General features: G+C 43.5%; 7 protein-coding genes across 7 annotated transcripts; 3 read left to right on the top strand and 4 right to left on the bottom strand.

Annotated features, from left to right (window-relative positions):
- Positions 1-107: 107 nt before the first annotated feature.
- KL928_001028 (uncharacterized protein) lies at positions 108-2,477 on the top strand (the record flags this gene model as incomplete). The annotated part of the gene is made up of 1 exon (XM_043201348.1): positions 108-2,477. One exon carries the CDS (start codon positions 108-110, stop codon positions 2,475-2,477), a length of 2,370 nt encoding a protein of 789 aa, XP_043061487.1.
- A 35-nt stretch (positions 2,478-2,512) lies between these two features.
- On the bottom strand, positions 2,513-5,932 carry KL928_001027 (uncharacterized protein; the record flags this gene model as incomplete). Its single annotated transcript, XM_043201347.1, has 1 exon — positions 2,513-5,932. The coding sequence occupies one exon, from the start codon at positions 5,930-5,932 to the stop codon at positions 2,513-2,515; it is 3,420 nt and encodes a 1,139-aa protein (XP_043061486.1).
- Positions 5,933-6,208: 276 nt separating this feature from the next.
- KL928_001026 (uncharacterized protein) lies at positions 6,209-7,294 on the bottom strand (the record flags this gene model as incomplete). The annotated part of the gene is made up of 1 exon (XM_043201346.1): positions 6,209-7,294. One exon carries the CDS (start codon positions 7,292-7,294, stop codon positions 6,209-6,211), a length of 1,086 nt encoding a protein of 361 aa, XP_043061485.1.
- Positions 7,295-7,731: 437 nt separating this feature from the next.
- KL928_001025 (uncharacterized protein) lies at positions 7,732-10,047 on the top strand (the record flags this gene model as incomplete). The annotated part of the gene is made up of 1 exon (XM_043201345.1): positions 7,732-10,047. The coding sequence occupies one exon, from the start codon at positions 7,732-7,734 to the stop codon at positions 10,045-10,047; it is 2,316 nt and encodes a 771-aa protein (XP_043061484.1).
- Positions 10,048-10,219: 172 nt separating this feature from the next.
- KL928_001024 (uncharacterized protein) lies at positions 10,220-11,641 on the bottom strand (the record flags this gene model as incomplete). The annotated part of the gene is made up of 1 exon (XM_043201344.1): positions 10,220-11,641. One exon carries the CDS (start codon positions 11,639-11,641, stop codon positions 10,220-10,222), a length of 1,422 nt encoding a protein of 473 aa, XP_043061483.1.
- Positions 11,642-11,756: 115 nt separating this feature from the next.
- KL928_001023 (uncharacterized protein) lies at positions 11,757-14,144 on the bottom strand (the record flags this gene model as incomplete). The annotated part of the gene is made up of 1 exon (XM_043201343.1): positions 11,757-14,144. The coding sequence occupies one exon, from the start codon at positions 14,142-14,144 to the stop codon at positions 11,757-11,759; it is 2,388 nt and encodes a 795-aa protein (XP_043061482.1).
- Positions 14,145-14,264: 120 nt separating this feature from the next.
- On the top strand, positions 14,265-16,550 carry KL928_001022 (uncharacterized protein; the record flags this gene model as incomplete). Its single annotated transcript, XM_043201342.1, has 1 exon — positions 14,265-16,550. One exon carries the CDS (start codon positions 14,265-14,267, stop codon positions 16,548-16,550), a length of 2,286 nt encoding a protein of 761 aa, XP_043061481.1.
- Between the last annotated feature and the right edge of the window lie 27 nt (positions 16,551-16,577).

The raw sequence follows: 16,577 nt of genomic DNA, 5'->3' as shown, positions 1-16,577 counted from the left end.
AATATTTTGTAATACTTCAAGTACCAGCCTAATACCACTCAAAGTTCAAGCAGTACGTGATTCTATTCTAGGAGGCAGGGAACTTCAGCATTACACAAGAGAAGAAGATGATAAAGCTGCAGGTCCACATTGTTCCGCCCAGCGCTGCGAAAGCAAGAAAACCGCTCGCTTACAATGGGACCGGAAATAATATCGATATGAGTGTGATGCAGATGCAATCGCAAGTTTACCCGAATTCTCAATCCCAGTCTAATAACTCATACTATCCGAACTTCACGCTCAATGGCTCAAGTACGCCACTGGTTAACGGGGTCTCGGGTTACAATTCCCAGCGTCCAAATTATGGCCCATCTTCAAATATGATGGGCACGTCCGATGGTATAAAAAAATTCCTTCACATCACTAAAAGTTCGAGCACCCTTCAAAATGTTTGCATTGAAATTCAAGAGAGATTTATGAGGCTGTACCCTGAACAAGAGCCCATCATCATTCACCAAATTCAGGATAGCAATGAGTGTGACTTGGATCCAGATTATTCAGTTTCAATGATTTTTGACACAAACAACATTTTGCGAGTTCTTGTGGAAAATGAATTTACTGTTGAGGAGGAGACTGATTCCAGAGGAAAACGCCACCTTCACAACGATTTGAATCAGGTCGTCAAGAAAACAAGACCGTCTTATAACCAACGTGTTTGGCACGAGGCTCGACAACCTCCTTTGATAGAAGCTGACGAGGAATCGCATCAGTCTAACTTGTCGCTACCAGCTCCTAACGACAGCAATCAGGATGGTACCGTAATTATTGAGCCAAAGAAGAACCTCAGCCCGCGAAATGCAAGTCCGGTGAACGCGCCTGGGTCCCCGACGAGAATAACATCTGGAATGCTCACGTCCCAATTTCAGCCCGATCTGTCGAAAGCTCTAGATGAAAACGAGAAAGACGAAGAACGTGATTTGCAGATAAATGATGTGCTCACCGATAGCGACCACTATCAAAGCGATTCTAATCAGGATACTTCTGCTGTACGAAAAAGACCGAGTGTGCCCACCAAAGCTGATGTGATGAACCGCATCTCTTCAGGGCAGCGAAGATCTCCAATGCAGTTGAATGACACTTCCAACTCCTCTTTCTCTTCCGTCCCTGCTCAGACTCCTACACCGGCAAATGTCGTTTCAAATCCATCATTCAAGGAGGCCAGACCTATGAAACCATCACAAGTCACGAAAAAACTGAATGACTCTGTCAAGGGTCTGGATGCAGGTCCGGGGAAGAAGACGCAACCAAAAGACACCGGTAAAGAGAAGTCTGCTACTCCTAAGGCTAAAGGCAAAAAGCCAAGGGAAACAAAGGAACAAAGTGAGCAGAAGAAAAATCTCAAAGAAGGTGCAACGCAACCTACCCCGGCTGAGGGAACGCCTACTCTCAAGCCTCGAAGAGGCCGTCCTGTTGGCAGCAAGAATCGCGTCAAGAAGACTGAGACTAAAGAAGGCGAGTCTCAAAATAGAGAGGACACCGCAAAGCCAGAGGAAAAGAAAAAGGCAGCCCGCAAGCCTAAAGCTAAAAAAGCAGAAGCAACAGCTGCAGAGAGCAGTGGAACTAAGGACAACAAGACAAGCAATATAATTGCGACCCAACTTGACCAACCAAATGGTGAAAGCAAGACTGGTGGTGATTCCGGAGAAAATGAATCTTCGAAGATTCCATCTAATGATTCACAAAAGCCTGGCACAAATTACTCCAAAGCAGAGGTGATTGGCCTTTTGAAAGATGGAATGGAAGACAAAGCAAATTCTAACAATAATCCTGCTCATCAGGTACAATTTGATGGTGATGAGAAAGTACAAAAGCCACCGGTCGCACCAAAATCCCAGCCGGCGGCGGCTCAAACAGCGGACAGTGAGTCGGATTCGAGCGACGATGATAATGACGACAACGATGACGACGAGTTAGACGATGAACAGGAAACAATGAAAAGACCGAGAGTGGTGAATGCACCAAAGAGTTTAATTAACAATACTTCTGTTCTTTCCTCGCATAATAATTCCACGTTGAATGAAAGCCAAGCCTCGTCTCCACCTCCAAGTACACAAGAAGGCCGTGTCATTCCTCAACTGCTTTCGCAATCACAAACACAGCCACCACATGCCTCTCAATCTGAAAGCTCAATTTCTTCTCTTCCAAAGCTATCTCAATTGATGGAACGTGGCCTGCCTGATGTTAGGGAATTCAGCCAAGGTGTCCGAGCAATTTCTGCTTTCCGCCAAGAGAAGCCTGAGTCCGATTCCGAAACTGAGTCTTCTGAGTCCGAGGACGATTCCGACGACTCGCAGGGTGACACTTCTGATTCAGACTCGGAAAAGGTGGGCTCTCAAAGATATCTTGATGCGAAATCGGCAAATAATATTGTCTCCAAGGCCAAGGGCAAGAAGAAAAACCACGGATTTTTGGATCTAATGAAAGATGCTCGAAAATAGCCAAAATACATTATTTGAAACAAACCTTATAAAACCTAGCGACGTTGTTGACCCTCAACAAATCCAAGCGCGTCGGCTTGATCAATTTCGCTCACTGTGCTCACTTTGTTGTTGAACATCACTCCAAAGAACTTGTCACAGACTTTGAGCATTTCTGGACGGAAAGTAGTGCATATGAATTGTGCGTTTTGCGAAAGCTCGTGAATTATTTGTGAGACAGAAGTTCTGTATTGGGCATCCAAGTTTGCATCTATCTCATCGAAGAGGTAAAATGGAGCAGGGTCACATTTTTGAATTGCGAGGATGAGAGCAATCGCACAGAGCGATTTTTGTCCGCCTGAAAGCTGTTCAATTCTTTGTTGTTCATCTTCCCTTGAATTGAAAGAGACAGAAATTGAGACACCGACGTATTGGTCCACGAGCTCAGTGTCTTCATCATCAGAGTCTGGCTCGATACCGTTCTTGCCTTTACCAGCCTTTTCACTCCGTTTCTGGATGATCAGTTTACCCGTTCCGGCGGGAACCAGTTTTTCAAACACCTCGGTGAAGCTGACGCTCACTTCTTTAAATGTTCTGATGATGGCATCGTCCTTTCTGCGCTCAAGAACCGAAATTAGGTCTTCAATGGATTCTTTAGCATCATCAAGTTCATCTTTCCGAGCCACCAGTGAGTCACGCTGTTTGGCAAAATTAAGAAACTGTTCTAGGGCTTTTTTGTTGACATGACTGTACTGTTTCAGGCTCTCAGTGACCTCATTCAATAAATTCAAAACTTCTCCCGAGCTCATATTCTTGTACGCAGTAAACGCCTCTTCGGGCAATACACCCAAGTCCCTGATTTTCCGGCTAATCTCGTCGCGCCTGTTACCCAGCAACACCTTTCTGCTCAACGACTTTTCAGAGCTTTTGCTATAGTTTTCGAGTCGCCGCAAGAGGTTCCGTTGCGACTCATTAAGTTTTTGAAGCTGATCTTCCAAACTCTTGAGCCGTTTGTTCAATTCCTTTGATTTGCTGAGCAGCTCAGAATTCGAGGACTCTAGCTTTTCTTTGGTCTGCTCCAATGTCTGCAGGTTTCGTTCGAGTTCTTTGACTTTGACGTCATATTTTTCCTGGGAGTTGAAGGTCCGCAAACTCAACTGCCTCAACCGAGGGTATAAACTACCATTCAGCTCGGAGATGAGCGACGAGGCTCGCAACTCCAGCTCGTTAAGCTGTTCATTGACCTCAGTGTACTCTTGCTCAGTACTCGAAATACTTTCTTCAAGCTCTTTGAGCTGCTGCAGCTGGGCGTCGCTCAAATTCAATTCCTTAAACTCAGATCTTAATTCATCCTGGTATTCGCTGATCTGTTGCTCAGAAAGCTTGATCGAGGTTCGTAATGACTCAATGCGCCCTTCCAGAGAGCCAAGCTCTTGATCATATCTACTTTTATCATTTCCAAGTTTAGACCTGGCGGACAAGTAAGACTCTTTTTTGGTGAACATGGTATCCAATTCTCTGCGCTTATTTGCCAATGCTTCGCTTGTTTTAGTGACTTGAGCATCTTTGTCGACAATCTCCTTCCGTACGTGTTCAAGTTTCTCCTGGGCACTAAAAATCTCAGATTTCCACTTGGTCAGGTTTTTGAGACAGTCCACTCTCGAACGAGTTTGGTCGCGGAATCCTCCCGTAAGCACGCCCTTACGGTCACATCTATCGCCATCTAGAGTAATGGTGTTGAGTTTGTAGGTCTGCGAGATTTCAGCGCCCTTTTCCAGCGTGATGCAGACAACTGTTTTGCCGAAAACTTGCTTCACGGCAGGCTCCAGATACTCGTCGAATGCAATCTTCTTAATGAGCGGAACGCACTCAGAGGTATTCGGATAAGACGGGGTTTTAGGATTCAGTCGGTTGAGAGGCATAAACGTCACACGTCCTGCTTTTTGTCTAATCAGCTCCTCCATGATGAGGGTCGCAGTTCTATCGGTATCAACAACGATATGAAATAAGGAGTTTCCTCCAATGACTTCCACCGCGGTCTTGTATTTTTCACTGACATTAATGAGTTCTCCCAGGGTCCCATACACTCCAGTCAAACCAAGATCCTTAGCTATACGTTGGACTCCTTCGAGCCCCATAGCCAATGAACGATCCATCGTTTCGCTGACTCCTTGCTGGGCTCTGGCTTTTTCAGTTTCGTACGTCTGGATGACACTATTAAGCTTGCTTTCTTCTCTCCAAAGCTGTTTTCTTTCGTCGATGAGTTGGTTGTAGTCGAGCTTTAATTTCCCCAGGTCTTTGTCAAGGGAATCCATTTCAGTGTCAAGAGAGTCAGCGCTTCTAGCAACGCTCAGCTCAGAAGCCAGGTTTCCCGCCATAGACTCAATTTCTTCCTTATTTTTCAAGTAGAGAGTAAGGTCTCCTTTTTTGGATTCGAGAGACTCAGCCAGACTAGCGATTTCTGATTTGAGCCAGTCATCCCGCTCCAACTTGCTCTTGAACTGTGAAAAGCGGCCCTTTTTGGAAAGAAGGGAGCGCTGCTGTTGCTTCATTTCATCTAGCTTGCCTTTGATAGCGCGCTCCTTCGCCAAAGCTTGTTTAAGCGCACACTGACACCTGCCAAGATCTCCTTCTTTCTGGGATATTAGACCATTCAGGTCCTCCAGTTGAGAAGCAATATCAACACCGGAGAAACCAGTCTCTGCTTTTGCTTCTTTTAATCGAGCGCTCGTGTCTCCTATACTGGTTAGCAGGTCTCTAATTTCGGCATCGTTTTCAGAAATGTCAACGTCAACAAGTTTCAAGTCTGCCGTAAGGTCTGCGAGTTGAGCCTCAATGCTCTGAGCCTGTTTCTCCCTTTCGGCTAGTTTCTCAACCAAAGAAGAAGTATCCTGAATAGCAGCTGAATAATCTGATTCTAAGGACTCAATCTGGTCGTTTAGATTCGTCAACTCTCTATCATAGAGATTATACTCGAGCGATTTTTTCTTATTATTGAGCTTTTCAAATTCCTTGAGATCATTTTTTTCCAAGTCGAGATCTTCCAAACGACCCTCAATGTACCTTAACATCTCGTCAATTTGCTCTCTTTTTTTACTGGTGTTTGTCATCTCTTTGAGTGAATCTTTCAATTTCGTTTCGAAAATGCGAGCTCCAGCAACTTCCTTTAGAAGCTGCAGCCTTTCAGAGTCTTTGGCATTAGTTAAAGAAGTGATTCGACCTTGGGGGACGATGTAATATGGATTAGATTTCGAAAAGCCAGCACTTTCGAGTAGGTTCGTAATATCAGACTTGGTAGCAAGTTTGGAGTCCAGCGAGTAATCATCCTTCTTCATACCAATTGTTCTTCTGATCACGACCTCGTCTTTGTCGATAGGAAACCTGCGATCCGTATTATCAAATACAATCTCCACATAAGCGGACATGACAGTACCTGAACCTTCGTGAATCAGTGACTGGCGTTCCTCTCTTGTCATATTGGTATATGCGTCGGATAGAACAAATCTGATGGCAGCGAAGAAATTCGACTTTCCTGACCCATTACGTCCAACCACCACATTGTGCTTGGGAGAGAAGGAATCTATGATTGTCGTATTCTTGTAGGTTTTGAAACCCTGTATTACGATCTGAGCGTTAGCACCGTTCCAGTCATCTACTTACTCTCTTGATATGCATATTTTGAGGATATACTTTCAAATCAACGCGTCTCAATATTTTCGTGTCGCGGGATTCCCACCTTACACCGAAAAAGATTAGGGGCGATAATATTTTGGCTCAACGAACGGCATCTTGGACACGATTGCGGGTCTTAGCTTGCCTCTAATTTCAATCAGGACTTCTGTGCCGGTCTTCTGATATGGCTTGTTGATAAATGCCTGGCCAATATTGCCTCCAAGAGTAGGAGAAGGAGATCCAGAGCAAATCACACCGATCTGCTTGGACCGATCGTCGCTAGCGAATATCCTATTTCCCTGACGAGGGGAGGGGCCTTTGGATTTGATGCCAACTCTCTTGAAAGTAACCGACTTTGGATTTTCCAGCTGGCTCAAAATCTTTTCACTTCCGTTGAACTTGTCCGACCTTCTAGACTTGGAGACCAGCCAGTTCAAGGATGCCTCAACAGGCGTTATCTCTTCGTTCAGTTCATGGCCATATAGGCACATTCCTGCCTCAAGTCTTAGCGAATCTCTTGCTGCGAGGCCAATTGGTTTTACAGCGTCGTTCTGCAAAAGAGCAAGGAAGAACTCTCTGGCAACGCCTATTTCTGGGATGGAAATTTCAAATCCATCTTCACCAGTGTAACCACCTCTTGCGATGTGGAATTTTTCTGGGGATCCGAAACCGTCCAAAGGAATAAATCTGGACTGACCAAAGTACAAAGTGCTCAGATCAGAGGAGGTGAGCTTAGAAATAACATCCTGAGCTTTCGGTCCTTGGATTGCGAGAAGGCCACCTTCAAACGTCTGGTGTTCAATGCCAGAACCTTCATTGTAGTTGCTGAGCTCTGATTTGATAAACTCAACGTCCTTAGCTCTGCATCCTGCATTCGTAACAATATAGAAACTATCTTCGTCGTGCTTCGTGACCATACAGTCGTCAACAACTCCTCCATTGTTGTTAAGCAAGACGGTCAGTGTGGAGTGAAATGGCTTGAGAGAGCGCAAGTCAGTAGGACACAACTTCTGCAGAAAAGAGGTAGTGTTTGGTCCTTTGATCCGATGCTGCAACATATGAGAGACGTCGAAGACACCACAGTTGTCTCTAACCCACTTGTGCGATTCGAGATGACTCTGGCCCTTGTAAAGAACAGGCATTGAATAACCCGCAAAATCGACCATGGTGGCTTTGAGCTTGATGTGAAGGTCTGTGAAAGGTGTTGCTAAAAGAGTGGGCTTAGAAGAGTAGTGCCTGACTTCTCTCGGCCATAGTAGCAGTGCTCTCCGAGAAAACATACTAAGACTGAGCTTTGTGGAGAAATGGGTAAGGATTTATAGGCAGCTGCGAGTACAAAGTTTCTGACCGGAATTTGACCGGAATTACTTGGTGACTTAATAGATTTGTGAGCAAGATTTTTTTATCTTGCAGACAGCCCTGCCATATATGAGTACGTAATCAAATGCGTGGCCAAGTGATACGAGTAAATAAATCAAATTAATCGGATCATTTCGGTATTGTTCTCGTCTCGCAGCCTATGGTATTGATTCCACTGCAGCCGACCGTCAGGATAAGGAGTGGTAAAAAAGCACTCGTTTTGTAATTGTTCACAAAGGTGGCTATGTCTGCTTTAAGCAAAAATAGAACTAGAACATTCAACCAGGATTATGGAAATAATTGCGATGACTATCGCTCGAACGACACATCATCGGGGATAGGCTGGAAGAGAAAACAACAGCGATCCTCCAAAGCCTGTATTTGTTGTCACGACAGAAAGGTGAAGTGCGATGTGTCTAACAAAAAAGACGGAGAATCGTGCTCGAACTGCAGCGAGGCTGGATCCAGCTGTGTAATTTACGTTCGAAAGAAACGTAAAAACCAGAAAGATCAGCTCCTAGAGTTATATAAGAAATTCCGGCCATTTTCCAATACGTGGGCCTCTCCCCCCAATTTCATCAAGCAAAGTCTTCAGCGCGAGCTACCAGATCTCAACGTCATTCAGCTGGATCCCAATGTCGTTCTCAAAGAAAATCTGGCTTCTCTTGTGCGCCGGGAGCACTCTTTTTCAAACGAGACCGCTAATTACATCCACGATATTATCGACGAACTCATCGCGGAGGACCGAAAGGAGAATCGAACTCGCGCATACCAACTTGACGAGATGGACTTTCAAACCCTCAGCTTGTATGGCTGTTTCAATCTCCCCGATGAGGCTACCTGCTGGAAATATATTGGCAATTATTTCAGGTATTTAAATCCGCAGCTACCAATTATTGATAAAAACCAGTTTTACAAAGATTACCACGACCTTAGAGACCCACCGTCGCTGATGCTGCTTTTTGCTGTTCTGTACGTTGGTGCTCGACACAGTGATACGGCAGACACCAATGATGAGGAAAGGCGGATCCTTACCGACGCGTCTGAGGTGCTATTTAAGCGTGCCAAGGCTTTGTTCGATCTATCCATCGAGACTGAACCTCTTCCGCTAATTCAATCGTTACTCTGTTTTATGTGGAATTACGAGAATTACTCGATGTTTTCCAAGAATGATTACTATTGGACGAAAATCGCTATTCAGTATGGACAACAATTTGGATTACACAGAGATAACGATAACAGCTCTCTCTTGACCTCCTATGAGAAGAGGATGTACAAACGATTGTTTTGGTGCCTTTTTATCAAGGACAGGCTGATTGGTCTCGGATTTGGCAGGCCTTTCATGTTGAGCCTCGAGGATTGTGATGTTAAAACGCTAAACGATGATGACCTATTGGACTCTGATCTCACTGCTGAGGAGAGGTCTTATTTTACTAGCTTCATCGGGTTTGCCCTACTAGTAGGCAATGTGGTTACGGAACAAGCAAAGATGAACCAATTGGTTGAATCAGGAAAGTCACCGCTATTCATAATACGGGATTGTGACACGCTCTTGATGAATTGGCTTGCCACTGTGCCTTATCACTTAAAATTCAAAATTGACGATCCGTCTACACAATCGCTTCTTAGTGGAATTCTGACTTCTCAGTATTACACATTACTTACACTTGTTCACAAAGCGAACATCCATAGAGGGATGGGACAGGTATATCCTTCGTGGGCTATTTCTTTCCAAGCTTCTCAAATGATCAAACTAATTGCAGATTCATTAATCAACAAGGGTTTTGCGTTTCACGTAGCGATGATCACACATAACACTCTATTTGCACCCGCAATTATTATGCTTTATCATTTGAAGAACGAAGATGAACAGATTGCACGCATCTCAAAACAGTTCTTTCTAAAGATTTTAGATGTGTGGAAGCACGTCTCCATTAAGTGGCCCACATGCCGACAGATGTGGTTCATTTTTGATAAACTCTATCACAGTGAAGAAAAGAAGAATGCGTTGCTTCACTCGCTGGTACGCCAATCAAAATCCACCAATACGATAATTGCAACGTCTAACGATATTGTTCTACCGCAACCAAGATTTCTGAAATCCTCGTACACAACAGAAGGGTTCATTGCCGGTGAGCTGGGAGAGAAAGGCCCAAAATTTGGCGCCTTTCGCGAATCCCGGTCTTCGAAATTGAAAAGCCTGAGCACATTAGATATTGAACTTGACAGATTGTTCACCAACAACGTGTTTTCAGAGTCAAAAGGTCTTCTTCCAAAGCTGGACCTGAACTACATCCACTCATCGCCCGGAGAGCCGTCAATTGCTCGTGAGAGCGAACAAGATGATGCTAGGGCATCGTCAGAGCTTCCTATAAGCCTTTGGCTTATGAATGCGTCCTGGAAGCCCAACTTTATGGACCCAGACACCGAAACAACTTTTGCAACTGCTTGCGACCAACTGACAGGCTTAATGACGGATAACTTCATCCCCAATAATGCTTTCCCTGCTTTTGGTCCAGCCGAAAGCCAATCGTACGGCAATCATTTTGGAAGTCTATAGACCACCATTCCAGCTTACCTAATTATTAACTCCGAATCCATAACACACGGAATAGCATTCTGGGACTGCTAACATTTGGCCGTCCAAATCATTGATCACGTAGTCTAGGGCCCGAAATAACTACCTTGATGACTCATGAAAAAAGGGTTTCTCGAGTTTTAAGTGAGGAACATCAATCACATGAAAGACGTTCGTACGAATCAAGTTTCTTCTTGTGCTTCACAAAGAAGGCCAACCAGAGCATATTTGCAGCAGCAAACAGAAGAACCTCGTATAACGGGAAATAAACCAATCCAGCACCCTTCCCGCCTGCGGTCGAGTCTGCGATCAATCCCATGATGTAGGGCATGACGGTGGAACCCATCGCTCCCAATCCACATATCACAGCCACACCTGCAGTAGAAAACTTTTTGGGTAGTGTTTTCATCGCTATAACCACAGTAGTAGAAAACATAGGCCCAACGAAGAATCCAACAAAGCATATAGAGCAAACCATCAATGAATACACGTGATTGAACAGCCAGAAAAGAACTGTTCCAATTGTGACAAGGGTGCAGTAAATGACCATTGCTTTGGTTTCGTAATCTTCGAATAGATGGCCGGTGATAAAGCTGAGGAAAAACCGGCCTGCAGTAAAGGCAATCCAGTACGCACTAGTGACATATGACGACGATTTGTCCGTAAAGCTGTGGATGTTCAAAAGATAGTTAAACAGCCACACCCCCATGCTTAGTTCTGATCCCAAATAAGTAAATAAACACAAGGAGAAGAAAATGATAAACTTGTTTGTGATAATCGTCCTAAACGATAACTTCTCATCGGTCTCATCCTTCTCACAATCTTGCTGTAGCTGGTACCTATATTTCCATCTTGTTTCTCTGCTAAAAAGGAAAATTGAGCCCACAAAATTTATTGCAATGAGCCCCAATATGAAAAGGTAGTATTGGTTCCACAAGAACCCACGATGAATCAGATAAGTGCATAACAAAGGGCTGATGAAACATCCCAAACCGTAGAATGCATGCATCAGCCCAAGTAATTGATTACTGTATTTCAAGCCACCAACAAAGAGGTTCATCGCACAATCGAGAGTTCCGAACCCAAGTCCGTTAATCATGGAAACTGAAACAAGCGTTGGGAAGTTCAGCTTTGCATAGATAGCTGTAGGCATAAGAGCCATAATCAGCAATGAAATTGGATAAAGGCCTTTCAGGCCCATCATTTGGCAAACCATGTTGTTTCCGAAACTTGCGATCATATAACCTATAGCTTGACAAAGAAATAAATATGATATATGTGTTCTATCAGTTTTGTAATCTGACAAAAGGTACTCCATAACCGATCCCAAGGATTGATCTGCCACACCTATAATCATGAAGCTAATCACAATTACTGCAACCTGTAATCTTAGTCTAATCGAGCGTTTTACATCTCTGCTTCCCAAAAACACTGTGTGACCTTGGAAGTCTATGATTTTTGGTATCTCAAAATCCTCATCCGGACCAGATTCATTATCGTATTCGCGTGGAAATTCAAAAGACTTATCTTCATTGTCTGGCGTGAGAGTGTTTAGTTCAATAGGTCCACCACTCATGAAGCAATTAATTAAAGATCCCTTTAAATTTTTTCCCCCCTTGAAGTGATTATAGATATCCAACGTAGTGGAACTCCAAAAAAACGTTTATGCGACATGGTAGCTATGAAATATATTAATTCTCAATTCGCGCTCTAAGCTTGATCGAGAGACTTTTCAGTGAACTGTGAAGAAGACTGGGTAATCCGTCAAACCCCATGTTTGTCAGCTCTTCCAATATATCTAGTCTCAAGTAGTCATAATCAGAATACATCTTGCGCCATTGTTCTGAATTACCTATAAGTCGATTAAATTCGGATTCATTCAATGGCCCAGCAAGACGAATATCTACCTCATTGAAGTCTTCAAGACGGGATATTATATCAGTAATCAATGAAGAATATGCAGGTGCATAGAAGACGTCAAAATCTTTTTTGATAGAATCAAAATCATAGTCCTCCCCATCGTCGATACTTGAATCGTAGTGATGATAGCGTTGTTTGAGCATTTTTGTTGTGAGAGCATACGGAAGCATGAACCCCTTGGCAGTCGACTTTTCGTTTTTGTCGAAGGCCTTGTCTCTCCAAACAATATTGCATAGATCCATCACGTAGGAGTTGTGCAAATTTTTAAGCATGCTGAACATCATATGAGTCAAATCCGAGTTTATGGCACCATGTCCTTGTTGTGTAGAAAGGAAGTTTGCGTAATAACGTTTGCAGAATGTTACATGTCGGCAAATCCCATCAATCAGAACGGAGTTTGATGAAAAGTAGAGGTCATAAAGTACAACTGGTGGTAGAACTAGATTTGACAATTTGAGGCGCTCATAGTCGATTCGGTATATCACACGCAAGAATTTGACAAAGCTTAGTTTACAGTCAGTATGTTGTTCTGCTTGGCCACAAAAACTCTCCGTGAAATCCCAAATCACATTCTCTATCAGGTTATTGATCGTTTTCCAAAATTCTTCATCATCATGAGCGGTTTGAACAATGCGCCAGTTTGTGATGAGAGCAGACGTAGATTCCAATGCACGAGATGCACTAACAGAGTTTCTCAAAAGTGGCTTGAGCTTCTCATAGATTGGTACAAATTGTAACCAGGGTCGATATCCAAGGTAAGGTATAAGCTCGTAAAATTTCACAGTACTCATGATGGGGTCCCCAGGTCGCAGGTTTGACAACAGGAAGTGCTCCAAGGCTGGAAGCAGAACCAGCGAGAATCTAGTGAGCTGAAGTAATCCGTTGAATAATGGTTCGTGCACAGGGTTTAACTTTTGTCCCTCTTCACCAAGAATAATCTCCATCCAGCTGTTTAGCTGGTGATGATCAAGCTGCAACAAAGCTATGTACAGGGGGAGCTTTGGGTAGAATTGAACGAAATGGCCGAGGGTTTCAGCTACTTTGAAACTTGGCTGCGCTTTGTAATGCGAAAACTCATCGATCTGGTATAACAACAACCCCATTTGACGAGGTACACGAACACTGTCTAAATTCAACAAATATGAAGGAATTGTGTAGCAATCTGCTACTGATCCAGAAGTCAGTATGTCCATGGTATTGAGATCAAAAGTAAGCTCGTCAAGCTTTTTGCGCTTATGACGATGTCCCACGGCTGAAACACCATATCTTAAATTGAGATACTCAAGCATTTGATTGAAGTCTTGCAAGTTATAGTAAAACTCCTGGAAGTCTTCAATTTCCATCAGTGGCGACATGGTATCAGTCCTTTGATTAAATTGATGGTATTGAACTTTGACGTCCACCAAAGAGTCCAGCACTTGGCGATCCACCTTGAACGCATCCTTTGGAAGCCTTTCATTCTCGACAATCTCCTCTAACTTATATCTGTAGGTATCAAAAAGAGGCAGATTATCCTTTCCTTGCAAATAGCCGTGGATTACCATCACCAAGGGCAACACGCTCTTGTCTTTTTCGTAAAGTTCGGTCAAATATATGATCCTGGAAGCGTTGAGGAAGAACTTAACATTATAGGACTCATCAATTTGCGAGCTCAGCTGAATCAAGTAAATTATGATCATGCTGATATGGGTTCTGATGTATCCGATCGGCAGCATATTATACAAAAAGGGAAGAATGCGCAAGTAGTCTTTATTCAGCCTGAAGTTGGAAAAGTTTGAGACAAGCCATTTGCTCATGTTAGTTTGAATCTTTTGGTGTAGTGTCGTTCCTTCGTTGGAAAACGTAGATAATCTGAAAGAGCTGATAATACGGAGAAAGATATCAAAGTCTAACAGTTCATAGCAATGCCAGATCTTCACAATTCTTGATTTAAGGGAAGTGCTAAAGAGTTTGGTGTTTGTGTCGTCTAGCACGATCTGAAGGAGTATTTTGAATTGACTCAGACTTATACCGTATTTTGGTACCACCAACTGTAGCTCGCGTACAATTTCTTTGACAGAATCTGTATCGGTTTTTCCGTTTGCACTCCTCAAATTTTCAATAGAGCAGTCAATAAAGTCGTAGTATCGCTGAATCTTGGCGTGCCTTTCTGAGTCCATCCTGAATCCTCAAAGATATAGCTTGTTTTTATTTGAGGTACGCGACTTGTTTTGCACACCTTTGCACCACGCGTATATTTAGCTTGATCAACACAAAAAAAGTCATTATTAGAGTTTGAGATGTCTTCGTCAGAAGAGGAAACTCCTTTGAGCGCGGTGAAACGTAAGCGGGTAACCAAACGGCCTGAACTTATGCTGTCTGAATCAGAGGATGGTTTGGCTACAGAATCGGAGAAGGTGAAGACGCCAACCACATCACTTAGCGAAGATGAGACCGATAATATACCCTTGAAGAAGCGGAAAACCAGCTCGAAAGCTGTACAAAGCAGACCCAGAGTCAAGAAGGAACTACAACCAAGCGTTCCGGTTTCCCCCCGGAAAAAGGGTCAAAGTAGTAAAGAGCCCAAAATCAAGAAAGAAGACACACCCAAAGTTAAAACAGAGGATGAAGCGGAAGAGGAAGAGAAGTACAAGTGGTGGGAGCAACAGGATTTGAACGACGAAATTGTTTGGGACACCCTTGAGCATAACGGTGTTATTTTTCCTCCTGAATACGAGCCGTTGCCTTCCCATGTGAAGTTGATTTACGATGGAAAACCTGTTTCTCTCCCACCAGCTGCTGAAGAGGTGGCCGGATTTTTCGCAGCCCTACTGGAGTCAGATCATGCCAAAAATCCGACCTTCCAAAAGAATTTCTTTGCTGATTTCCTAGAGGTGCTAAAGGAAAACGGTGGGTGTCCAGACGCGGAAATCACCGAGTTTGAGAAATGTGATTTCAGCAAAATGTTTGAGTACTTCCAAAAGCAAAAGGAGGAAAAGAAGGCCATTTCTCCCCAAGAGAAGAAGCGAATCAAACAGGAGAAGGAAAAGATGGAAGAAAAATACAAATTTTGTCTTTTGAACGGACGGAAAGAGCAAGTTGGAAACTTTAGAGTTGAGCCTCCGGGCTTATTTAGAGGTCGTGGAGCGCATCCAAAGACGGGTAAATTGAAGAAGCGCGTTCAACCGGAGGATATTACTCTCAATCTGAGTAAAGATGCACCAATTCCTCCGCCACCGGAAGGCCACCAGTGGGGAGAAATAAAGCATGATAACACTGTTGCATGGTTGGCCATGTGGAGAGAAAATGTGCTTGGGTCCGTCAAGTACGTGCGATTCGCTCAGAATTCTTCTTTGAAAGGTATGAGTGACTTCAAGAAGTTTGAAAAGGCGAGAGAGCTCAAGAACTGCATCGATGCGATCAGAAAAGACTACCGCGCTAAGTTGAAGTCGGAGCTCATGATGGATAGACAACTGGCTACCGCAACATATCTTATAGACGTGTTTGCACTCAGAGCCGGTGGAGAGAAGAGCGAAGATGAAGCAGACACTGTGGGTTGCTGCTCCTTGAGATACGAACACATCTTTCTGAAGCCTCCAAATACTGTCGTTTTTGACTTCTTAGGTAAAGATTCGATTAGGTTTTACCAAGAGGTTGAAGTTGATCCTCAGGTATTCAAGAATCTAAGAATCTTCAAAAAGAGCCCGAAGAAACCTGGGGACAACTTGTTTGACAGAATCGATCCCTCCGTACTCAACAAATATTTTCAATCGTACCTCCCAGGATTGACTGCTAAGGTTTTCAGAACGTACAATGCATCAAAGACCATGCAAGACCAAATCGACCTAATTATGAACGAAGGTACGGTCAACGAGAAAGTTGTGAAATTCAACGCTGCCAACAGAACTGTTGCCATTCTTTGTAATCACCAGCGGACGGTTAGTAAGAACCATGAAGCCGGAGTTCAAAAAATTAATGAAAAGATAGAAGAAATGATATGGCGCAAGATCGTGCTGAAGCGTATGATGCTGCAGCAAGACAAGTCGCTAAAGAAAAAAGATCCTAAATACTTTGAGGAGATAGATGATATGAGCAAAGAAGAAGAACAAAAGATTATCGAGCGAGTGTTACAAAAAGAAAAGGAAAAGATAGAAAAGAGATTCGAACGAGAGCTGTTGAAGCTGGGGTATGAAGAGCTTACTAAAGACCAGAAGACACAGAAGAAAGACGAATTAGCAGCAGATCACAAGAGCAGACTTCAAAAGCACAAAGAGCTAGAGAAAACGTACAAAAATGAGTTCAAGACCGGAAAGTACGAGATTAAATCCACGCAAACGGTCGAGAAGCTTCAACAACAGGTGGAAAAAATCGAGACAAGAATAAAAAATACTAGTCTTCAGCTTAAAGACAAGGAAGACAACTCTCAGGTTGCACTGAACACATCCAAAATCAACTATATTGATCCTCGACTAACAGTTATGTTTTCCAAGAAGTTCGAGGTGCCCATCGAGAAGCTGTTCACCAAAACCTTGCGTGAAAAGTTCGCTTGGGCCATTGACTCGGCCGATGAGAATTGGAGATTCTAAAGCTCACTATATTGTAACATAGAATGG

This window comes from Ogataea angusta (assembly GCF_019207475.1).
Source record: "Ogataea angusta isolate 61-244 chromosome Unknown 61-244_NODE_2_length_1002155_cov_89.706849, whole genome shotgun sequence".
Taxonomy (NCBI): Eukaryota; Fungi; Ascomycota; class Pichiomycetes; order Pichiales; family Pichiaceae; genus Ogataea; species Ogataea angusta.
Note: the sequence above shows the minus strand (reverse complement) of the source record. Positions and strands in the feature narration are given on the sequence as shown.